Raw genomic sequence first — 25,956 nt, forward strand, 5'->3', positions numbered from 1 at the left:
GTGTTAAGTTGTAATTTAGATCGAATGAAATGTCACATATTTTAAGTAAATTTAAATAATGTAATAGTCAGAGTAAAGAATGAATAATTCAATATCAAACTTACTCGGAGGTTATGTTTAGACGCAACGACATTGAGATAGCCGGAGCGCGACGATGTGATGGCCGTGGACACCGTCACGGATATCGAGATCGTCGTGAGGTATCAGATTCAGAATCCGCCTCGCTGCCTCCGGGCTGTGTGCAGACGTAACCATAGAGTAATAAACAATTAACTGCTCTCTACGATATGTTACTCTGTGGGCGGCAGTCTTCCCGTCGCGCCGCTCCCTTGCAAGGCACATTGACTTTTGATATTATAGGGAATAAAGTAGGTAGTAAAGGCCTCGGTCGTGGTAAATTGCAGACTATAATATGGAAGTGTGAGATTACGGTTTTAAATCTTACAAATCCATAAATGCCATACATACACTAAGGAGACTGTTGCAAACCTGTTAGGAAATTGTTTATAACAGTACATTGACGTAAACTTTATTACAAGTTAATCCTCTGTAAGAATGTCATTTTCTTTTAGTTCGTTAACATGACAAGTTTGCAAGTACGTCCGACCAGCTATTAAGATAGTCCGAACTGGTAGCAGTGAGACGGTTACGACTATAATAATGCCTGCTTTGTATGCTTGATGGAAGTCACCAGGTTTTAAATTTTTATATTCCAACTATTTTATCATATGTTTTTTTTTCTATTTTATACACATGTTTTTCTGTAAACAATAACTGATGATGCCTTAACCGGCGAAATCGCTTTTAAAACAAATTTAAATTGTGGAAGAATAAAAAATGTCTTTTATATTATAATAATGCCCTCTAAACTTTATTTCCATTTTTAAAAGCAGAGCTCAGATGCGTCGGTACATAACTAACGTACCCTCTTAACATATGAAGAAAGTCTGAAATTTTGTAGCACGATTCCATATTTTATAAAAGAAATAATAATTTCCAAAATGGTGGACCATATACAGCGGTCGGAAGTGTCAACTCGACTAAAATAAAATATTAATATTTGTTGACCGTCGATGAACAGTGCTTTGGCGTTGATTTCTGAAGACGTGTAGAACAGTTTGGTGAAAGGTCAAAACCCACTCTGTACAATAAAACCGGAACTTTGCGTGTGCTGAAGTGAATTCGTGTACCTCCATTCGGTCTTATACTCACTCTGTGAGTTCCAGACTGATCTCTCCATTATTTCGACGAGAAAGCTGTCAAGAAATAATGACAAAAACACAACAAAGACCAGTATCGTTTACTCATCGTGATCTTCAGAGGACCCGCAGTGGCGATCTCACGTCTTCTCCGACATCCTACTCCCTGCCAGCTGGTATGCCATACTGTACCATAGTAGCTCGCTGGTCACTGCCTGCCACTGACCTCGAGCCGCATGACCTCTGACCCCGTGGGTCACGAGTCTATTGTAGTCCTTGCCACATCTCCCGCGAATTGCCGCGAGCACCATGATTTATTGTCTCTCTCTCGACCTGTCACGTTCGGACGCCGAGGCCCAGTTCTGTCGAAAATTAAGGAGAGCCTGCCCAGAGATTTAATACAAAGATAAAGCCATTATATATTACAAAGAATAGAACAATAGTATTGAGATTTGGAACTTATCCTTTTTCAGTAGTGAAAACCTTAAGGCGTAAGGTTAAATATAGACAACCGTAAAACACCCAGTCTCTCAATTTCTCTTGTTCGTGCAGATGTGTTGTTCAGCGCGCATGTTTTGAGTAGAGAAATGGTCGGTATTTGTTCTAATTAGTCTGGCCCTTCAGCGCCTTCAGGTATTTGCTTGATTTCTTTTACGTACAACTCGTTTTGCTGTCAACCTTACTAGACTTGGGCGACTTTATCGCCTTATATTGCTAATCCTCGAGTGTTTAAGGGTTTCTGACCCCTGAAGAAGAAGATGGATTCCAATACTTGTGTCTGTTCAGGATCGGCATTAGACCTATTCCACACTCTTGATCCCGAATGTCTAGGGAAGGCAATAGACCTATTCTACATAAACATAAAAATTCTACATAAAAAGGTTTTCACACATAAACAATATCCACAAAGATAATTTTATATAGTTGGAGTATCGTGAGTTTGAATTCCTGCTCTTAACCTTACACTCAGTTATGAAGTTATTACTGAATTAATTAAGTCATTAATTAGAGTAACATATGACATTATTTTGGTACAAAATGTAATATATGTTACGTTAAAAATACACACACACACACACACACACACACACACACACACACACACACACACACACACACACACACACACACACACACACACACATATATATATATATATATATAATATAAAAGTAACTATTGGTTGTTTATGACAATATTTTGTTTCATGGATGGATATCTTTCTTCAATTAATTCTTATGATTACTTCAACTCCAACTGTTTTAAACTTAGGATGTTTTGAGAGTTGGCGAAATTGTCTTTATCATGGTAAAGAGGGCATGGAAATTTAAATTGTTGTTAAAAAGTTGTCAAATACTGTAAGTGAGTATATATCTAAATGATTATTTAAAAACATTTTATAGTCATGCCTACTACACTCATTGCTGTACACTGTGAGATGAAATATCTAACAAAACTTTATGTCTTTGTTCCAGAGCGCTCTTCACACCGGGTCTGGAACAGGAACTGGAGCCCCTCTGGAACCAAGGATGGCTCAGCTGGAAACGTTGGAGGCGAAGGTAAGTTATATCACAAACTGTACAGTGTTCATTTGGTCCACATGGCTGTATTGTTTGTAGGTTTTAATACTAATATACCTCGTTTGAATCTAAAAATAAATTGTGAATTCTCTTGTTTTATGAATGGATGAGCAATTTAAATTGATGAGAAATTGTGGAAATTTAAAATGAGTGCTAGTACCTTGTATAGTATAGTAGCTTTGGATAAATTATGAAGCCTTCAGATTATAGTGCATGGCTGCCTTTGTAGACTAGAATTTTGGTCTGAAAGTTAATTAACTTATTAGGTAAGTTAACTTTTTAACTTGTAAATCCTTCACACATGCTGAAACCCAATGACTTTCAACCTTTTCTTTAACTAACCAAGGAGTAATTCGTGGTTTTCTTAAATGATTTATCATTGTCTTAGTAACTCTTGGAATCATTGATGATGATGACTGATGATCACTCCATTCCACAGATGGCTAGCATAGAGGTCTCGCTGTCCACAACACCTCGGCGTAAGAAGCCTGCGAGTGCCGCCTCCACCCCCACACCTCCTGCCAACACCACCACCAACCTCTTCCGCTCCTCCAAGGATGTCGCCCAAGAGTTGGAGATGTTGAGGACCACGCTGAGAGACAAGGAGAATGTCATCCATAGGTATGATCATGGGTACTCACCAGGGTTCACTTCTGGCTGGTTTATGCCTTCCAGTTGAACCTGCCATTGGGCACAGCAAAAAAACAATGTGTCACTTAAATCTGAGCAACCTTATTGATGTCCAGGAGTGGCACATCACTAACAGCAAATGTTGAGGTTCTGGGGTGTATGGGTAATTGATTCGATAGGTCTAGTCTACTGCAGAGATGACTGTTGGAGTTTGGTGGGGTTCGTTCCCTAACTATCACAGGTTCTTAAGAATCAAGAATCTTTATTGTCAACCCACAGTAACTGCATTGACAATGTCATCAGATGGTTTATACATATACACAGTATAACACCAACATTAAAGAATAAAATAATACATACTACATACTTATGGTAAATAGTACAAGTCACAAAGCATAAAAACTCTTGCTTGTCTAAACAAGGGTGTGCCACCCCCAGCCTGCTTTGACTGGAGAGACTGGTTCAGAACTGGCCTCCCCTTCTTCCGGAGGGACATAACTTTGAGATTAGTGCCCTAATTCTTCCTCATGGATCTCGATAGGAGGTGGCCCCTACCCCCTAACCTTACCCATCCTGAATATCCTGTCACTCTGGAAGCAGCGCTAAGGTTCTTACAGGACTAAGTGCAATTCATAAGCTTTTTATCCGAAGAGAACGAAAAAAAAAACTGATCATGGAAAAAAATTTAAGACAAAAGACAACATTACTTTATTAGTGAGATGTGATGGTCCTATTCCCTGTTTTAACCATAGATATAGCCTACTTACCCTTCCTCAATAATTATCATAGAAATCAAATTATTTAGTAATGAAAGTTAAATTGTAATTTATACTACATTATTATGAACATTTCATGTAAGAAAGCATGCATTTTAAGTATTTCTAAAGATTTTCTGTTAAAAATTTAAACACTATCAGGTGATTTTGATTATTTTTCAAAACATTGCTTATTAGAGAAATTGGCTGAAATTTAACTATCTGATTTCGTTGCCAGCCTGAAAGGTCAACTCTGCACGTCACTCAGCATCAGCCGTTTGTCAGCCTCATTCCTGCAGCGACAGGCGCAGTCCCACGGGCAGCCTCTGACAGAGCAGGAGCGACGTGCGGCTGAAGATCGCCTGACGAGGCTCAGGGCTGAGTTGGACACTAAGAGACTGGCCATCAAAAACATCAAGTTGGCTTTGGAGCGACTGGATATCACTGAGTAAGTATCCATGAGTTCAAAAATGAAGAAATGTCATATTAATGAACAATTCTTTATTTTTGACGATGGAAAGATTGTGAAAGAAACAGGATTTTTCCGGTCATTTCCCATTGTTCAGTGAGACAAAAAATCAGTAACACTACGATTCAAGATCTGCAATCTGATGCAATATTGAAGTTGACACACAACATGGTGGTTGTGATTCCTGACTTAGGCGTGTCACAACGTTCTGGTCTTAAAGTATAATCCGGTTATATCGTCTCCCCCACTTGCAGCGGCCCGCCGACGTTGTAAGCGGGAAAACGTTATATACCCGAAAATTCGGAAAAAGCTGGTAACGGTGCTCAGGCTTGCCAGGTTCTCCTCCGAGGTTACTGGACAGGGAGCATCCTCGCTGTCGGCGTCATCGTCGCTCTCGGTGTTCTCCACTTCCATGCCGTCGGCAGGCTGGTATCGTCTAGACTCAGCTCATCGCACACCACCAGATCATCGTCATTCCTGACGAAGGCGTCGAAAGATGGAGTCTCACCGTCGTCGCCGACAGCGCTGACCATGCTGCAGACGTCTTGCCCCCTTGAATTAAGAGACGTTTTGCCCCCTCCCTCCGCGCCCCGCTCCAACTCCGATCGCAACCCTTTGGTGGCGAGATCCTGGCGGCGCGACAGTACGTCATGTCAAAAGTGGCGTTTCTCTCACTGAACTGGATTAAAAAATGCTCTCTCAGAACAACTGAAAATGTTATAAGCAGTCGAAATGCATCCGAAACCGTACCTTAAACTCGTACAAAAGTAATAAGGGGGAAACTTTATATGCAGCGAAACGGGGTTTGATTTTTACCGGGGTGGCGCTATTCCAACTTTATAAGCGGGCTAACGTTATAACCGGCTTATACTGTATTTGTTTAGTGTAACCTAGTTTGTAATTGTGTATTAGGTTAGTTATTTACTTGAAGAAGAGATCAGATTGAAGATCTCGAAACGTAGTCTAACTGATTTTTTGTCTCACTGAACGATGGCAAATGTCCGGAAAAATCCAGTTTCCTTCATAATGAACAATATTGTAAAAAATCTTAAAGAAGCTATGTACTTCAAGGGAAGATTATTCTAACTCAGTGGTGCACCCAGGAATCTTCTCTGGGGGATGTTTTGAACATCAGAAGTCATGGTATAGAATGCCATCTGCTCTGTAAGAATGAGTATCTGGGGGCCTCCCCAAGGAAATTTTTGTTTTGGAATACAGGTCCTAAAACGTTATTTTATAATACTTCTTAAATTGTAAAGGGAGGTCAAGTATATGCTTAAACTAAAATGTTTATACTAAAACCACTCTACAACTAGTCACTGGGAAGTTTACACAGGGATAAATAAAATCTTTTGTAACAAATACAGTTATATAGTCTATTTAACAATTGTAATCATAACAATAACAAACAGAATATTGAGTTACATCTGTAAAGATTTTAGTTTAAGGCATAGATCACGATGAAAGCTAAATTTTAATGTCTACTCAAAGATCAAAGAGTTAAATACCTGAGTTGAAGTTGACTGCTCACGAACTAATAGAACTACAACAATGGGAGTTACATTAGAGCATAGCTTGTTTATTTCTACGTTTAGTCGCATAAAAGAAACAATTCACTAACAATAACTTCCAGTTTATAAATAGATTCCAACAAAAAGGCATACCGGCTTTTGACGCATTTCAACATTCATAACTCGGAAACTTGTAATCCAATTTTTTATGCAAACTAAATTTTTATACAAGACAGGTAAAAATATAATGTAATTGAGTATGTAATTTTAGAACTTTTCACAAGAAAGTTTTCCCACAAACGTCAAAAAATAGGCTATTAGGCAATCGCCGCTTGTTCTTAGGGAGGGGGGGGCACAACTCATTCTCCCCCCCTTTGGTGTGCCCATGATCCAACTATCATTCTTATAATTGTATAAGGAAAGTATTTTGTAGCTTTTTTAATGTGCCTTGGATAACCTTCACATATTGCAGACTGTGGAGTGGAATGGTTAAAATCAGATTGAAAGCTAAGTATAAACTGGTGGATACTCCTGCTCACTTGAATGCCAACTCTGGCATGCTATGCTGTGTATTCAATCATTTATTTTCCTTCAGCATTGCAAAGTTTGTCATATACTTAATGACTAATAGACTCATTTTTATATTAAAATGTCATAAACATTTGAAGAAGTAGATTGAAGTTCAAAGTTATTTACACTACTATTTCTTTGACTTTAAACCACAAAAGTTTTCTTTTTTTTTGTTCTCTTAGGACAAGAAGCTTATAAATTGCACTTTGTCCTGTAAGGACCTTTGCGCTGCTTCCGGAGTGATAGGATATTCAGGATGGGTAAGGTTAGGGAGTAGGGGCTGCCTCCTATCGAGATTCATGAGGAAGAATTAGGACATTACATCTCAAAGTCATCCCGGAAGAAGGGAGGCCAGCTGTGAACCAGCCTCTCCAGTCAAAGTAGGGCAGGGGGTGGCACACCCTTGTTGAGGTTAACAAGAGCCTCTGAGGTAAGGGAACAAACCCCACCAACTCCAACAGCTATCCTCCAAAGTAGGCTAGACCTATCGAATTGCCCATGAACCCCAGAATCTCAACATTTGCGGTTAGTGATGTGCCGCTACTGGACATCCATAAGGTTGCCCAGATTGAAGTGGCACATCGGTTTTTGCTATGCCCAGTGGTGGGTTCAACTGGTAGGTATAAACCAGCCAGAAGTGATCCCTGCTGGGTAACCACAAAAGTTAAAGCAGTTCGATAAACAGCTATTTAAATAGAAACATAACGTTTTATGACCCTTGCCCGACGTTCTTGAGTTTAAAGCAAACCAAAAAAGAATGTACTAAACATGTTTAGTTTTCGGTCTGTCTTTTATCTGTATTCAAACTGATTTCAATCGAACTTGTGGCCAAACATTTTAATTATTCGGGTCTATTAGTACAAAAATTTAGGTTGAGCTCATTTATTAATTCTAGAATAACAAGCAGTGGAACTGTACACAAGAAAGATCCTGTCTATTATCTTGTACCATCTTTAACTGGAGGAAGGGATTAAGAAGATAACTGAAAAATTATTGAACTGAAAAGCTTCTCGAGCAGCTGTAGTAAAATGACTGAGTTTTCCCCCATAAGAATAATGTTAAACCTCATGCAGTTTTATGCCCTTATTTTGATTTGTTGCGTCATGAAAAATGTCTTATTTTAAAGATATCATGAATATGCTACCAAATTTATTTTATAAAGTGTATACTTCTTGAATATCTAAACAATGAAGTACAACAAATTTTGAGATATTTTTTTCTGAATAATCGATAAAATTTTGAAAATATAACTGCCGACGTGTTCTCATTTGTTCTCGAACCTAATAAAGCCTATTGTCTATTGTCTACCTACATATTCTCATTGGTTCCCAAAGCTTTATGTTCTCATTGGTTTCCAAACCTATACACTCTCATTGTTACCCAAGGTTATTGGACGGCACTTATGAACAGCTGCTCAGAGTCTAATGAAAAAAACAGTAAATTGTCCATCTCAACATCTGCTTTTGTTTCAAATTTTGTTTAAATTAGATTTTCTAGAGAATCGAATTTGAAACACGCCCAAGTGCCAAAAAGAATTCTAATTTTCTCTCTTTAGACGACACAAAACGTGTTTCAATACAAAAATACCAGGAATATGGAGATACAGTACTTATTCCTGTTGCCAAGGTACTTATGTTTTATGTTAGTGTTATTGCACAATTCAAATCACCACAGAGACAGTAATTATTCATGAGGTATTATAAAACAGGAATAAAATTTAAAATCAGTTCCCAGCAAGGAAACCTACACTCTCAGTTATAACGTTATGGCAGCCATAAAATGTAAACTATGAATTAGAATTTCTTAAAGCGAAGTGTTCTAATTGTTGGCTACAGCTCAATTACCAAGCGGATAATTGCTGGCAAAGGAACACAATTTACGCTTGGATTGTCGACTTAGGTTATGTAGCGGTTCTGATAAAGTACTGGTTAACTGTCTCATTGTCTCTATTGTCCATTGTATTGTAATGACCCTCCAACATTACAAATTAATAAAAAAGCTCGTGAATTATTATGTATAATTGTCACTCTTCCATTTAGCTGGTTGTGTTACCTTGTTTCTTCGTTATCTAAATCTAATATGATTGATTAGTTTTCAGAATACTTGTAGTACTGTATAATTTAATCTTCTCCTTGACTGGAAGGATTAATATTTCAAAGAATCATAATCTTCCTATCCTATAAAAACTCTTAGTATTATTATTAATACTTTTACTCTGAAAATTAATCCTTCATTATTTTTTCCGGATTGTGAGCAGTATAATCAGGAGAAAGTACATCGCGCAGGAGTGTAGTTTCAAAACTTTAATTACACTTTAAAAACGAAAAAATAAGACAAACTACTTGCCATTTATTTGATCAAAATTAAGGAGTCTCTTCTTTGTAGCCTAACTATGCTCAATTGATGCTTTGTGTTGACAGCAACATCGATGTCCGGATTCAGCAGGCTGAGCTGGAGTATCAACTGGGCAGAGAGGAACTGAACCTGCTGACGATACTGGAGGAGACCAGGAATCTGCAGGCCGCTCTGGAGGATACGGTGAACAACAGACAGTCGGCCACCATCTTCAGGTAACTATGGACGTCAAGCTGGACAACGGTTTGTCCAATGTTGGAGCCAATTCTGTCTTATTAAATAGTGATGCTTCTACAGTCACTTGCATTCTCCATAGGTTTGAGACTCTAAAATTGTAAATAAGAAATGTACAAGAATCATCAATTGATCAGTACAAATAATTAATTATTTAATCTGTGCCAAAAAAGTCAATTAAAATCAAAATCGTAAAATAGTCAGTTTATAGTTTGATTTATTTACTATGGATAAAATCGACCACAATTATAAAAAAGCTGACTACTGTAAACAATTAGAAACTGAATCATTGCATTAGTCCATTCACATCGACTACCGTTGTTATCTAATGGCCAAATCCAGTTGTAATAGATTTAAGTTGTCATTTGTGTAACAGTACTGTACAGTTATTCATGGATAATTAAGATACCAAAGGACTGATAAAGGTACTCTTCCCCACTCACAGATCATAATATAGTCTTTGTGGGGACTTTTCACTATACATATATATTGTCAACTGATTGTAACGTATAAATATGTGAATAAATTTAATTCAATTCATTTTTTCAATTCAATTGTATGGTTGGAGACACAGTGGCTAATGGTGTTGGAAGGTTGGCAGGGGAATCTATAAGTCCAGTATTTGGACGTATTTGACATTAATGATCAGTTCGAAATAAAATTAAAAGTGGTAATTTCTTTGGAATATATCATTTTAGGTGGATGTATACGAAATAAGTCTATTGCAACCGTCCTCATGGTAGGTTAAGGCAAATTTCCACACAACTTCAACGAAAATAATTTCCAGAGCCCAAAAAACCGTAACTGTCCCAAAATAATGTGCATACAAATGAAACTTGATATAAAAATGCATCTAATAAATATCGCAGTTAAGTGCATTGGCTACCTCTCCAAGTCATATAGCTCTCATTCTACCTCTCATTCCAATAAGGCGGCTGTTTAAACTTTGAAAAAAGCACAACTCCGTTATTAACGGATCTAGAGAAATAATACCAGGTGTTATGACATGCTTATAACAGTACCTACATTTTTTATTATCTCAAACAGTTTTTGAGACTGATCAACTTGTAAATCCTGTACAAATTTATCAATCACAAAGAACTGGTAAAGAAATGCTGAAACTAGATCACACTCAGTATAAGGATTGAATTTATATATCCCTCCTCGCTTTAGTAAATTTTATCTTTTAATAGGGGTTTTAATTTAATTTTAAATAAAATTGTTTTTATTTTTTATGTTATTTGGTATTTTATTAAATAATTTTTTTCTGAAAGTAGTTTTTTGTTTTCCATAAAATGCTGTTTGGTCTTCAATTTTTATCAATAGTTAGTGTCCTACTATGTTTGAATTGTCTAAAACTATATTCCATTGCTGATAGTGCCAATTTGAAAATAGTTTATACCTTTTGTAGAAATACTAGTATCTCCAATATGTAAATAAAATTGTCAATAAACATTAAAAATGGCCGTTTTAAAATGTTGGCTTTTTCTTTGATTAATTTTATACACCTCAGCAGTAAAAAGTTGTAATGTTACTAACTCAGTTAGTGCATGGAATAATTCAGTAGTTTGCATTTCTGATTTTAACTCGCCACCACTACATTCCATGTTCTTCTTCTTCTAACTTTCTAATATTTTATACTCCAGGAAAAGTACTTGAGATATTACAAGACATCAAGTCATTACTTCTCCTTATGTTGGGTCAGTACTGCTGCTTTCACATTTTATTATCCTGGTGGTGATATCATCTCACTTGCACTATTTTCCCCTCTCAACCGTTGCTATACGAATTGTAAATGTTTTCACCCTTCAAATTGCTGCGATGTCTGTTGAGTTTACTTTCTCTTCTGAGCACACATTTTAGCACAACAATGTTTGGCATAATATCTACTCACAAATGCTTACACTTATCATTCATTCTCTTTGCAACCAACATATAGGATCATTTTTGGGCAAGTACTTATAACAGTACAGTTTGCACTGGAGGCAAGGTTCAGTTATCAGTTACTGTCTCATGATATTCTATTACTTCACGGTTTAATCAGTATTTACACAAACTATTTCAAGGAATTGCATTGGTAGAGGTTTTTCACTCTCACGATAGCAACTATATCCTGTTTCAGCTATGTCAAGGATAGTTCAGCAGTGACGCTCCATGCCGTCGAACTTGTCTACGATCCCAAGAGTCCAAGGTTTGGGGCTGCACCACGAGAAGATGGCTCCGGCCTCTATGTCGACTGGGCCGCTGAGGACTCTGGACTCGTCAAGGGTGACAGGTCAGTCCACAGATTGAGAAATTCTAGATAGATATCGAGAAATGAGGACTTACCTGAACATGCTAATCAACGAGAATGAGTGGGGGAATCCACAATATGATACAAGAATATCCTGGGCTTAATAGCCATTGTCTTTTAGAAGTTAGAAGCTAGAGATCCATGCTAAAATTTTGATCTTATCATGCAGACGAGCAGCTCTGAAGGCTTTACAAACCTGTGAGTGAGTCAAGGTTGGAAATGAGCTGTAACCAAGGTTGAAGGAAATAGTAAAACAACCACATAGTATAATTAATATTGCCGAAAAAGCTAAAAATTAGTTTCTTCCAATTAATAATTTAATGTTAAAAAAACCTAAAACTCTGAGATTCTAACATCTGCACCACATATTAACCCTTCCCACGCCATAGATGGATATGTCACAATGACATACTTTGACCGAAACGCCAAATACATCCGATATTATAGATTATGTCTCTTGGAGTTTTTTAGTTCTCAAAAGGCCTTTGCAATGCTCGGTGCGCACACGCACACATCGTGCTTATCACAGTTGTCAAGGAAGTATTTATAAACGACCTTCACTCAGCAGTAGGGGGACGGGAAGTGCCCTTTGTCTAACTCTGACCACCTGCTCGTCAGTTCTGCGTCTCATACAGAGCCATAACCCAACATATCCGTGGCGTGTATTACTGATTTCTCGGTTGTCACGAGTGAGTGTCTACTACATATCTCGTTATTATTGTTCATCATGTGGTAATGTTGTGATTAGTTCGAAATGTTTATCTTGTTTTATAGTAAAATGTAATTAAACAATTAAATTGAAATTTATTTTAAATAAACAGTTTTGTAAATACATCTTTTTTATTTTTATCAACAAACATGCTAATTTCAAGTGAAATGCCCTGTTTTATACTTTTTTACTCTTACCTTTTATGATTTAGTTATAGTAAAAATTAGCTTTGAACTTAACGAAACAAAATCTTTTTACATGTCTTGGCGCCATAGGAAAGTTAATAGATTTATTAGTGGCATGCAAAGGCTTAAGAGAAAAGTGAATAAAGTGTAAGTTTAATGGGTGTGTGAGATTGTGTCCTTGTTACAAGCTAAGATTTAATTTTCTTATTGCCGTTAATGAATAGCCCTGTAACCTAACAACCAAGGGGAATCTGCAGTTTTTGCAGAGTTTGAACCACAGATATTCCTGTGTTGGCACTAGTTTCACACAGTGTTATATTTATTGGTGGTTTCAGGTTGCTGGAAGCGAATGGAAAGCTTGTGCTGGCTAAGAGTAAAGAAGAGCTGCAGAAGCTACTGGCAGTGTCCCCTGACCCCGCTCAGCTAGTGGTGATGCGTAGACAACCACCACATCTGGAACAACTGATGGCTTCTCTTCGTGCAGAGTTGGTCTGTGTACGTGCACAGGCCGGTGAGGCCGAGCGTTCCAGAGACACAGTGCGCAGTGACAACCTGCGGCTCACCCACCGGATCTCCTACCTCGAAGAACAGGTCGCAGAGATGTTAGAACGTTCCAGACCACAGAGTTCAGCGGCTTCGTCTACCTCCAGCGTTAAGTCTGCGCAGAACTCTTCGTCACCTAAACCAGAAGTGCAAGTCTTTCAGAAGGGTCCACAAGTGACAGCATTGGTCGCGAACCTCCCAGGACTTGAGGTAGGGAAGAACGTGTCTGAACCTGTCCAAAAACTGCCCACTGTACGAATGCAGGTGAAACCGACTGAAAATGACAAACCAGAATTGATCAAACCCGTGGAGAAGATCTCTACTTCCGATACTGAAAAGATTTACAGGTCCAAAAAGAAAGATCTTCACACCGCCAGGAGTATAAACTCCTTGGATGTTGAAAGCTCAATATTTACCAAGTGCCATAAATATAATAATAATGTTGAGAAGAAGATTTTGGATTACAATTCGGAAACATCAAATTCAGAAAGAAAATCTCATAGGAGGCATTCAGAAAACCATCAAGAACGTTTGGAACAGAGACAGAGGCACCTGCGGGAGGCAAGAACATCGCTTTTTGAGTTTGTCGAGAAAGACAAACTCAATGGCCTCAATGGAAGATTAGATTTTGACTCCGAGCCAAGTTATAATCGACCCAGTTCCTGCCAGTTGACAACAAAACATAGTGATACTCTGAGCCAAAAATCGTTGGATTATAGCTCCGAATCTTCTTCGAGGTATTATAAAAAACACTCGGATCCGAGAGTGATGCGACCTGTTCCACCCAAGAAACCACTGAGACTGTCACTACACAGGGCGACAAGTCTACAATCCGTGGAGACCTCCGCTGACAAGAAACCAATGAAGAGGAACCACAAGGGAGAGAATCCACAGGGATTGCTGTGGCCTTCCGCAGTGGCATCATTGCACAAAGCTGCAACATTACGCAGCAAATCCAGCCTTGCAGAGAAATGGTGTTGAAATACACAATGTCTGATAGTTTTTAAACCATAATGGTGTTTCAAACAGAATTATCCACTTTTAAAGGTCACTGAGTTTTGGATGGACTGATGTTGAGTTTTAAAATCAAAGTATTTAATTACATATATGTAATAAAAACATAAAATATTCCGAAGTATTAAAAATTGTTTCCTTTGGACGCTTAAGAACACACCACACAGAAAATGAGTCACTGTTGCTGCAATTTATCTCATTTCAAAATGAATACAGGGTGTTTGTTCTAGTGGTCAAACGGCTAACTGTAGATATTTAGTTTAAAGTATTTTTAAATCTGTAAAAATACAGGGTGTTCAAAAAACAGAGAGTTCCATGTTCAAATCTCAAAACTTCTAAATGCAAACCACACCATTTTGTTGTACATCATTTTAAAGGTGTTTAATCCTAAACATTTTGGCCAAATGTCCTAATTAAATATTTTCTTCAAATGTTAGCATACAAAGACCTTTAAATGATATACTGATAATATTTACCCATACAAATTATTTTCCACAGACTAATTCCATTCTTTACAAGAATGATACATCTTTTTAAACATCAACTTTTAAGCATGAAACTTTTAAGGTTGATAATTTTGTCAAGTCTGTTAAATGTTTCGGTGATAATAATGAATGAAAGTGAAATTGTATTTTTAGTATCTAAGTAAAACACTTTCTTGACTTATATATCTTCTAGACCATCTTGTAATAATGTATCAAACATTATTTTATAATAGACAGCTATTTTATAAATTTCCAATCATATTTAATGTAAAGATTGATAAAAAACGAGCATTTATTTTGTAGTTTTGTTATCATTGACAACTGTGCTGCAGATACAATTGTATGATGAATGAGAATGAATAATTTATTACAGATTTTATACTTGTAATTCTGAAATGTATAAACTATACATTTCAGAATTTTTAATGGAAGTATGCTAACATCATTGTTTATTTCAATGGCCGAATATGGTTTTGCAGACTTATTGTTTTTTATAATGTGATTACCTTTTAGCTGAATTATAATGCATTATTTTACAAATTAAATTAAGAAAAAAGACCATATGTAGAATACATGTAAATATCTAGAATAGATAAACAATAATTACTACATAAGCCCCTCCTTGTGACTAAGGAGTTTTAAAACAATTCCTTAAATCATTATTCCTTCGTAATTGTGTTATATTTAGTTGTTTAAGCCATCTTTTATTATTTTGTTTCAGAGTTTTTGTTGCAAAAATGTTGCTTTAAAAATATTTATGTAAATATTTTTAAAATAAATGTTAATTTATACAGTACAGTCTTATATAATCATTATAAAATCCTAACACTTTGTGTTTCTGAAATTGTTGCAATTGTTTTAAATTTAAATGCAACTAAAGAAAGTTATTTTATTTGCAGTAAATCGTTAGAGTCTTCCATGAAGAAGGTAAATAGAAAGATAAAGAGACAAAGTTAGGACTATTATAGGTAAACCGCTAACAAAAAAACCTTGGTTGATTTGAGTTCACGCAGGGTGGGGTAAATATCCCTCCGCCGCCCCTCCGAGCATCCCCACCACTGCTCGGCGCTCACTCTATTTCGATCTAATAAAATCAGCTGACTAATCCGGCTCAGTCGGTATCGTTCACTGCTGCGACCCGTTCAGTTGAACCGGCCAGTACAGAGTTACTAAGCCTTCCCGCTAGAGCGTGTTTTACCGGTCAACGTGTTGACTGAACAAAATGAACGAATGAACGACTGGATGTAATGACCAAGTGAACGAAAGGATCTGCTTGCAAAAATGTGTTCGGATAGAGGAAGAAACAACATATTTTACAGTGAATGGATAGATATATAACAATAAATGTACTGTTTCAGGAATCTAGTAAATGTAAATATACATTATTAACAGAAATGATTAACAAAAATTCACTGTACGTTACTATATGCATTACTAAATATTTTAAACGTTAATACTTAAGAACAATGGACTTGGTTGATTAATATGCCTTTGATTTATCATAAGATTATTTCACTACAAATGTTTCAATAAATTACTAAACATCAAACAGACACATTGCATTGTTTGAAAATAATTTATTTTTATAAATAACAACACATTTTAAACATTTAATCGATTAAGTTACCACCACTTTTCATAATACCCAGGCTGAGTCATTAAAATAATATTACGCACACTACTACACAGAACGCCTCCTCTCAGATCGACCCTGCACATCGCACCTATATCGACCACGTGTTACCACATGATAACCTTTTAAATGCTAATTGGCAATCAATTTTTAACAGCACTAATGTTAATGTTTTTACATTACAACTTCAGAATATTATTACAATTTCAATAGCCAATCGAATAAATTTTAAACGAGGTCAAAAAAATCTAAAGCCATGTAGGCTATTACTTCAGATTTAGTCCATGCTATAAGACAAAGAGATAAATTACGTAAATTAGTGAAAAAGCAACCATTTAATGTGAAGCTTAAAACCCACTATGTCAATCGCAGGAACATTTTAAGCAGAAATTTAAAGCAACTAAGAAATATTATTTTTGTGATAAATTCGACCAAGCTAATGAGGATTTAAATATGTTTTAGGGGGTTTTAATTAAATTGACTGGTAGAGGGGTTAACAAAGTTTCTTCCCTAAATAAATATTTGCCAAATACCAAATTATTCAATGACAAAATTAAGCTTGAAGTAGCTAACGAATTTAATAAATTCTTTACTAGTGTGGGTCAGAACTTGGCGAACTCTAATGGCTCAAATATAACAATTTTTTCGAAGACAGATCTTATAGGCTTCATTCGACCTTTAACTTACGCACTGTTACAAGAGGTTATACGTTACGTATCCAGTTTGAGAGGAAATTTCGCTCTTGGGCACGATTCAATACCTGCAAGTATATTTTAAAAAATCACATCATAATGTGAATGTGTAAAAACACATTCATTTTTTGACAAATAAAATCCGCAAGTACATTTTTGCCTTCAGACAAAATTACGAGAAGTACTCACTCACAGATAAGGAAATTAAAGTGGTCTATTTTGCTTTCGTTCAATCCCAACTTTTATTTGGTATTATAGTCCATGGTGCTGCTTTCAAAACTATTGAGCCATTAATTTTTGAACAAAAAATAATACTAAAAATAATGTTCTTTAAGAGTACAACATATTCTTTAGAATTGATTTTCTTCGAGGAAGAACTAATGACTATAAGAAATTTGTTAATCAAAACCATTCTTACTTACTTATACATTAATTTTCATACTCTTTTAGCGTTGAGAACTTATACTCATAACACACGGTACTCGCAACAAGTCGTCATTACAATTTCTATACTAAAAAAAACATTCAGCGTAACAAATTTGTATTATATTTCTCAAGTTTTGTACCGTAACGTGTGTTTGAGTTACAACTTCGCTATTGTGTTGCAATTACCTAATCTTTACTGGTTTAAAAACGCGTGAAGTATGGGTTACTATCGTTAGATGGCGAAGAAGTATATAGACTTACAGGCCCTTGTTATCGCTGAACTTCTAACCCTTCCTAGCTATTTATTGTTATTCGGTCTGTCCTTCACTATAATTACCATAACTAATACTTCATGCTACAGTGCAGCAAAACTAGATTTATACTCGGTTACGTATCATTATCAATGTGACTCATCAATTGCCTGCGTGGTCTCTGTTGTCATTGCCATCCAGCCGGATTAAAAATAAATTCTAAAACCATTAATAATATCAAAAATTACTAAACTACTATTTTTTACTTATAAAATCATTTGTTCTATTATTAGTTTTGAGTTCCAATATTCACGACCAGAGCCTACGCACAGGTCCTAGGCCCATGTAGGCTCATCCCGGTTATACTACTCTTCTTATTTCAAATTTTAATTGAACTAAATAGAATTAATGCAAGGTTTATTATAATCTATATATATAAAAAAATGAATGTTTGTATGTTTGTCCTTTATGGAATCGTGAACTATTGGACCGATCATGATGAAAATTTGTACGTATATGTATTTTTCCACGGAGAAGGTTTATAAGCTATGCCCATCCCTTTCCCGATTCAGGATTCCGCCCCACTGGTTACAGAAATACCCATAAGAAATGCATTGCAGCAAACATATGTTAACGTCTTTTCAAATTTTTAATCAGCTGTTCTTTGTAAACATATATTACACTTATAGTTTTAAAGCATAGAGTAAGCTTAAGAGAAACGACAAATTTTGTTTAAACTGTTTTTGCAATCACTGTTAAACATAGACTTTACTATCCAGATAATACAATTCAAATTTGACGTAAAAATTCACCTTTAACTGCAATATTTATTTAATATAAACCATGCTCATGCTTGATCAGAAGAGTAATGCAGATATCATAATTACTATCTTACGTTGGCTACAAATATAAAGAATGTAATAAAATCAACCTTAGTTGTTTTTTTTGACAGAAGTATGGTTCTCAAAACTCCGTGTGTACATATTCTCTCGATCGAGACAACAAAGCAAGCTCAATCGTGGCATCGGAGATATAACTAATTTAATCTAAAATTTATTATAGTAAAAAAAAAAATTTACTAAGTAATATAAGGACTTCGGTTCTTAAGATTTGCGTGCGAAGCCGTGGGTAACAGCTAGATAGAGGCAGGAATATGGTACATACCTTCATAATACGCCCAAGAGGCTCACGATGGAACGACTATCAATTATCTCAGCAATGTTTAGAATGTGATAGAAAAAGAATAAGTGAATATAGTGTACTGTTTTCAACGGGAAATTGCGTGCGAAGCCGCGGGCAACTTTTGCAAAAAATTATTGAAATGCGCAGCAAAGCGCGCCGGGCCCGCTAGTAAGAAATAATTAACTACGTATAAGTACCGTATTGTTACACTCTGATACATGATTTCAGACATTGTATATATTTGCTTACGTTTGTTGCAAAACGTGTATATGTGTTTTATTGTACTATTTTAAGAAAATAAACCATTTTCATTTCATTTTCCATTTCACCTGATTTGGAAAAAAGTATCAAATTTATTCAGTTGCCAGGCCAAATTGAACAAAACTTTCAAAGTGAACGGGTCTTTTGAAACACTCCGATCCGGATCACTCGTTCACCTGACTGACTCGTTCGAATTGAACGGGCCAAGTAAGTAACTGCAGTATAAACAATATGGCGCGAGCAAGACAAGATTTAAACAGCTGACAAGAAGATGCTCCGCCCACTCACCACTCCCCCCCGCCGGAGGGGGGCCCCTCCTGCGCTGTGCTGCTCAAATATTTGCTTCTGCGCAGGTTTCTTTATTAGCGGTTCACCTATAAATCCTAACCTTGACAAAATATGCATGCTTGATTTTCTATTTCCTCACTCCCCATCTATCATCCCAAAACACCACACCCCAATAAAGATATAAACAAGTCTGTGAAAATTAAAAAAGCTATAAAGAAAAATAGAGTACTTCTCTGTTGAATTTTAACGCAAAATAAATTTTATAGTGATAATTTACGTGTTTTCAGTTTGAATAAGTTGGTTTTATAATGAAACATGCATTGAACTTTATTTTTCCATTTAAATAAGTTTTTATCAATTTAAATGTAACATTAAAAATTAATATATAAAAAAAGCAGTATTGGACTTCAAATATTTCGATTTCGGCTGCCATTTTGTGTCTCTAATCATCAGAAGTTGTAATTTTCAGTGTTTTTATTTTTGCTACCTTTATAAAGGAGTGTATGGGTTTTTGGAATAATTGGAGGAGAAATGAGCAACAATTAACAAATTAAATACCATATTTCTTTTAAGGACATTCTTTAAATTGGTAAATTAATTGATTCATTTCTTTGGTGTCTGTCTGAAAATTGTGATACTTTCAAAGTTCAAAATGATTTTCAACAGGAGTATTCCTATAAAATAAGACGATTTTCAAGCTAGTTTTACAGAAAAAGAAGGGGAAATACAATTAATTGTGCTCATATAAGAACAAACTTTTTATTATAAAATATTATACATACAAATATATACATAGTAGAAATACAATATTCCCTTCACAAGCAAATAGTATAAAAGTTGTATACAACAGTTGTTTGTGTTTCCACGAGGTCCAGCCTTTATGTGGTGATATTGGGAAAATAGGGTTTAAGCTTTATTCTGTTTCACAGATTGAAATTGTTTGAGGACGACCATTTAAAACTATTTTTCATTTTTAGACTAAAAACTCAAAACCTCTGATTGAAAATTTTTTAAATGCCAATTCTTTTTTTTATTGAGTTAGTAACTAAATACTCAAATTCATAAAATATGAGCGGATGGCTGACAGGTGCATAAGTAATACAAATTTGAATATTTTTCAAACCTTAGTTAGTTCAGTAACCTAATCATCAAATCAAGCTTTTGTGTTAGGAATCGATCACCCAAAATCAATTCCTACCAGTCTATTCAGCAATTGGTAGTTACTTGCCACATTTTATCAGCAAAAATTAAAAGGTTACTAGCTTAACAGCATGAAGTATATTAAAGATGTGAACAAATTAAAAAATAATTTCTAAAAAAATACATGGCTGAGGCTTGTGTCAGTAAAATTATCCTACGTATGCTAACTCAGTCTTCGTGCCAACTTAACATAGCCTAACTGACAATAAATTGTTAACTCAGTAAACATTTTATTAATAAAAACATGTCTAAAGACAGTTTTAAAGAATTGCAATTTGGTACTTGCTCTGTGAGCAATCCATATAACCACAATATACATCACGGGAAATAATAAAACCAAAATAGTGGCACTTTGAGAACAGCAAAATATATGGCTTAGCGGGTTTTCAAATACAGAGAGTGAATAACACATTTGATTATTTTAATGTCTGTTGAAACCTGTTCTTAAAACAAATCAGAATTTACCGATGCTACTGTAATTTTATGAAACAAACTTTAGGAAAATCATCAGCTCACTAGAAAACACAATCCAACTCCAAAATGTAAGAGATGAAAGAATACTAAACACCCAATCTCAAAGGCCACGACAACTAACGGGCAGAGCAATTAAAAAGGACTCCATTTTGTTTAAATAAGAAAAAAATTAAGTGCAGCTTAAAACTGTTGTTGCAATAAAATTTAAAAACCATTGAGCCAACCATCATGTTGGCAAACAATGGAGTGTGAAATTTCATAACAGACGATTTCATAATGAGATTTTCTAATTTACAAACAAATATTTGTCTCAACATTTAATACATGGGAGTAAATGAAACAATAACATTCATCACAATACCTGTTAAAATAGAACCGTTTAAAATAACCCCTAGAATGACTATCGATTTCATCGGTCATCCACCGGTTCTTTCTTTATTTTGATCGGTTCTGGGAAGAGTCCACTGAAGAGCTTGGTGAGACTGATGACTGAATAGCCGCTGCACGCCAACGTGCGTGCCACGTGTTCCTTGAGCGCACAGTACGCATTGAAAGTGTCTATGTTTATGCTCATTTCACTGTAGGGCGGCTTGTTGATGTCAAACACGTGCTGGAAATAACTCAGCTGGGTGTACAACTGCTTCTCCGAGTACTGGAACAATTGGGCTTTGGTCAGGTCAAAAAGATCATGATTGAATTCTATGTTGAGGTAATTTTTAACAATTCCTCATACTTAACGTACAAAACACTCTTTTCTAGGGAAAAGTTTGAAACAGCCATTACTAGCGTATTAAACCTTTGGCCTAGTCAGGCCACAAAGTGTGGCCCTTACTGATGTCTCGTTTAGCTGGGATAGCCACACGTAGTGGTCAGCTATGTCCTGTGCCATCATTTGGCGAATAATCATGTACAAAACTCTGACTCGGATTTAAATAGCAGTATATAAACTTCGACCCTTTAAATGACTTGTATATACATCCAATTCTTAAACACAATGTTTACTAGCTCTATGTTTAACATTTTTTTGGACTCTTAATTATTTAACCGTAAATGTACCTAATAGTATGTGATTGAAGCTACGGTTTAACCTAAATTAAAACAATTTTTATTTGCATTATAAAATTAAAATAAGTCCTTAGTGGATCTTTAATATCCACAGAATGTGAATATTGAGTTAAGCTCCATTTCACATTCCACTTAGTGCAGTATGTGAAATCTTACAGTGTCACAGACTTAACTCCTGGAATCTGGAGTCCACATCTGTCTGAAAAGCTCCATAAAAAGTCAGTGACGGAGATGTTCAAAACAAACTCTTTGCGAAGGAAACAGGATTTTTCCGGACATTTGCCATAATTCGGTGATACATTAACGATGGCAAATGTCCGAAAAAATCCCGTTTCCTTCACAATACAATCCTTCCATCGTCAAAAACAAACTTCAAACAAAGAACTTCTTGCATCGTTTTGACAGGAGTCAATCCGTACTCGAGTCAGATTTCAGATGCTGCACTAAGCAGAAGGTGAAATATAGCTTAACTCGATATTCGCATTGAATCAACTCCTCATAGCTACGTTATCTAAACAATATCCACTTATTTTCTTATTTAACCCTTTCAGGGCCAGGACCAAATATGAGATGTTGCAAAATTTTTTCACATATCATATCCCCTTGTGACTAGTCAAAAGTGCTAGGCTAAAATTTACGATTTTGCAGTCTCTTAGATTAAAATTTATAACTTTTCATAAACATTAGAGAATGACCTAAAAGTTGCACCAAATTACTCGTATAGATATATACTATCAACAAAAAAATATATATATGTAGTTTTAAGTAATTTAAAATTAAAAAAAATAATGTTTTAATGGATTACATAAAAATTTTTTTATTTTTTTTATTTTTTTTGTAAATAACTAAAAAAGGAAAAAATAATTTTAGTGTAGGAAGCTATGTTATTATATTGTACATTTATAAAGGAACAACCATACAAAATTTTGTGTTATTTCTCTCATAAATAAATTTTTTTATGACACATTTTGTATAAATACGCATAATTGTACTTCGCAACAAGTGATAAAGCAACTGACTCTTACACTGCAAGAAACTTAAAATAAATATTCACATTATGGATGTACCGGTAAACAGATGATTGTAGGATCCATAAGCAGTTTCAATACAGTTAAAAACACTATTTACCAAGAAATATTTACACAATTTTATTTGAAATTTATTTACACTTTTTCTATTTACAAATATGCTACTTACAATTTCACTCCCGTGATATCGCAAATTGTCAGTCATTGTAACTACTACACACAATAGCTAAGCAGGTAACACTACTAATATTTACAACCACTAAATAAAATAATGAAGAAGAATCCAGCATACAATAGTACAATAATTACACTAAAGCATAAAGAATTAACAACAATAGATCGAGTCACCTGATAATGTCACGTGACACTTACGAAATAAAAATGCATAGACCTCCAAAATAAAAATTATATTCATATTAACTATCTACAAATATAGCAGGGAATAAAAAAACATAAAACTTTAATCATTTTACGTCGTATTTATTTAAGAAAACGACGAATATCAAGGCGGCAATATATTCGCGTATGTCACCGGACGGCAATATATTGCCGCCTGGCACTTTTCAGACACGATCTATGGCGGCAATATATTGCCGCCTGGCCCGGAAAGGGTTAAAGGTTTGACTTCACCAAATGCATTAGTAATTCAATAAATTGATAGGATATTCTATAGCACCTAGAGTGCTAACACTCGGATAAAAAAACAAAAACTGTAAAACAATGTTTGCTATGGTATATGCTGCAAATAGTGAAATATTTATTTAGTTCCTTATTTGGCTGAAAGATTGCAGCACTTCCCAGCCATGCCTGGATAAGAATTGAATTTTATGACTGCACAATAGGATGAGCCACTGACCAGACGTACAGCTCTAGGAGGACATGTAAACCTTTTTAATTTTTGTCCTCCAGGCTTTTGAAAGTTATGCAAAATGTCCAGCTTTTTGGGGAACGCTTAAAGTTCGAAAATAGTAGCAACAAATTACAAAATTCTTCCGATTTCCAAAGTCCTGAGGATAGACCATGAAAAGTTATTGCAGCACACATGCAATGCCATGGCATGTGAACTTCTGTTAAGTTCAGTTGTACGTTGTGTATTGTTGGTAGTATAACTGACTCACCGTTCTTCCTATCTGTTCAGCTCCACTGGCGCTACTACCCCTTGATTTCCTATTTATGTATTATGAATGATAGGTTAATTTTGTTACAACACGTTATACATGTTTCTGTAATAGTGATAATTTCCGATATATGTCTGTAGTATAGCTTACTAATAATATAATGAATCAATGCGATGGATTAATTCCAATTATATCAAATTATTTTTAACGTTATTCTAAAAGTTTGGGTTCAAATCAGTTCTAATGTTTAAAGAGTAAAATTCTAACGAATGAAAACAAAATAATAGCCTCAAATAATACTTTTATCTACCAATATATTCTTTAATAACGTTTCATTTTTCAATTTATATTTCAAAACAAACCCAATTATTTGCATTATAATATGCTTAAATGTAGTACTAATTTATAATGTACGTTTCCAAAAAAATGTATAAATAAAAATAAATTTTTTGGCAAATTGTATAAGAATATTAAATTATGTCCTCCTTTTTCACCCCCAAAGTCCTTTTAGGAATTTCCGTCTGATCACCCTGCCACTGACATTTGCCTAGCAACCTGGAAAATCATGGAGGCCATTTAATATGGCTTGCCAACCTGAGGGACCGGAGGTGATCACAATCCTCCATTCTGTGAAAAATAAAAATGCTAAGGCCACCATAAGGCTCACTGTGATCTGAGGGATATTCACATATGTTGAAAAACAAGCACTGAGACCAAAATTTGTTTTTAAATGCAAACACCACTAAAAAGAATGCAAGTTCAAACACAGCAGATCCTCACCTCCCGGTACATGTTGTTCTTGCCGCAGTGGGTACAGACTGGATACTTGTTCTCAAAGTGGAGGGGGAGTCTGCGAGTTCTCTGGGGGCAGCCAGGATCCTCACATATCAGCCACCCCTGCGACAGAAGACATGTCACAGATTAAAAAAGAAAAAGCTGTCAGATTAATCACTGACTTCACTTACAGTAGAAAGTGTACAAGTAGAAATTTCAGAACTTGCCCATCTTAAACTCAAGCTCGGAAATTGCTCTGGCCAATGAGGAAGTGTCAGGTAAAAATTTACCACCCCGCATCACTGCACCCACTCTTATATTTATCAACCATGTTGTCTAAAAACCCCTTCGTTGTTTCTTTTTACGTCCTTAACTTTATGCACTAAAAGGCAGTATTTATAATTTGTCCTTGGAGCTCTATTGGCCACCGCCATTTTGTCAGAAGCGCGGATTAATTTTTGCCTTAATGTTATCTCAGCTCGTATGTCCAGCTGTACTGGCCACTAAACATAGCAGTTATTTTCTAATATTCTCTTTGTTTTATAATGAATGGTGGATGCTGAAACCTATCGAGCAGCTGTTTAAAAAAATAATTTTTAGGTAAATCAGTAAATTTTAAATTAGCCAATAACTTTTCTATAAATACTGACTGTGCAAATCAGACGAATGACGCATAGCGAGCCTACCATATTTACATTCAGTCTAAATTTTTGTACGGAGTAAAGCTTATAAAAATACACACGTATGTGTAGTCAAGAATAGTTAGCAGATGTCTTCTAGTAAATTTTTTTAGGTTTCTATCACTTCAGTGTATAGGCCCAATACACGTGATTTGTTTTGTTTGCACAGTCAGTGTTTAAAAAAGAATTATAGGCTAATTAAAAATTTACTGCTTTACTTAAAAATTACTTTAAAAAACAGCTGCTCGATAGGTTTCAACACTCACCATCTATATATACTGTATATATATATATATATATCAAAATGAATGTTTGTGTGTTTGTCCTTTATGGAATCGTACACTATTTGACC

At 35.4% G+C, this 25,956-nt stretch overlaps 2 protein-coding genes across 2 annotated transcripts in view; one reads left to right on the forward strand and one right to left on the reverse strand.

Annotated features, from left to right (window-relative positions):
- The window catches only part of LOC124367916, a 102,694-nt gene extending 87,364 nt beyond the window's left edge, over nucleotides 1–15,330 (forward strand). Inside the window, exons 4-9 of the mRNA XM_046825121.1 lie at nucleotides 2,675–2,758; nucleotides 3,219–3,400; nucleotides 4,403–4,612; nucleotides 9,135–9,284; nucleotides 11,426–11,578; nucleotides 12,826–15,330. Of these exons, the coding sequence (XP_046681077.1) occupies nucleotides 2,675–2,758; nucleotides 3,219–3,400; nucleotides 4,403–4,612; nucleotides 9,135–9,284; nucleotides 11,426–11,578; nucleotides 12,826–14,014 (1,968 nt within the window). The 3' untranslated portion in view covers nucleotides 14,015–15,330. The remainder of the gene's footprint in view (nucleotides 1–2,674; nucleotides 2,759–3,218; nucleotides 3,401–4,402; nucleotides 4,613–9,134; nucleotides 9,285–11,425; nucleotides 11,579–12,825) is intronic.
- Nucleotides 15,331–20,010: 4,680 nt separating this feature from the next.
- LOC124367918 (DNA polymerase alpha catalytic subunit) overlaps nucleotides 20,011–25,956 on the reverse strand; it is a 62,933-nt gene continuing 56,987 nt past the window's right edge. Inside the window, 2 exon segments of the mRNA XM_046825124.1 lie at nucleotides 20,011–21,591; nucleotides 24,931–25,047. Of these exon segments, the coding sequence (XP_046681080.1) occupies nucleotides 21,349–21,591; nucleotides 24,931–25,047 (360 nt within the window). The 3' untranslated portion in view covers nucleotides 20,011–21,348.

Source organism: Homalodisca vitripennis, chromosome 8 (assembly GCF_021130785.1).
Source record: "Homalodisca vitripennis isolate AUS2020 chromosome 8, UT_GWSS_2.1, whole genome shotgun sequence".
NCBI lineage: Eukaryota > Metazoa > Arthropoda > Insecta > Hemiptera > Cicadellidae > Homalodisca > Homalodisca vitripennis.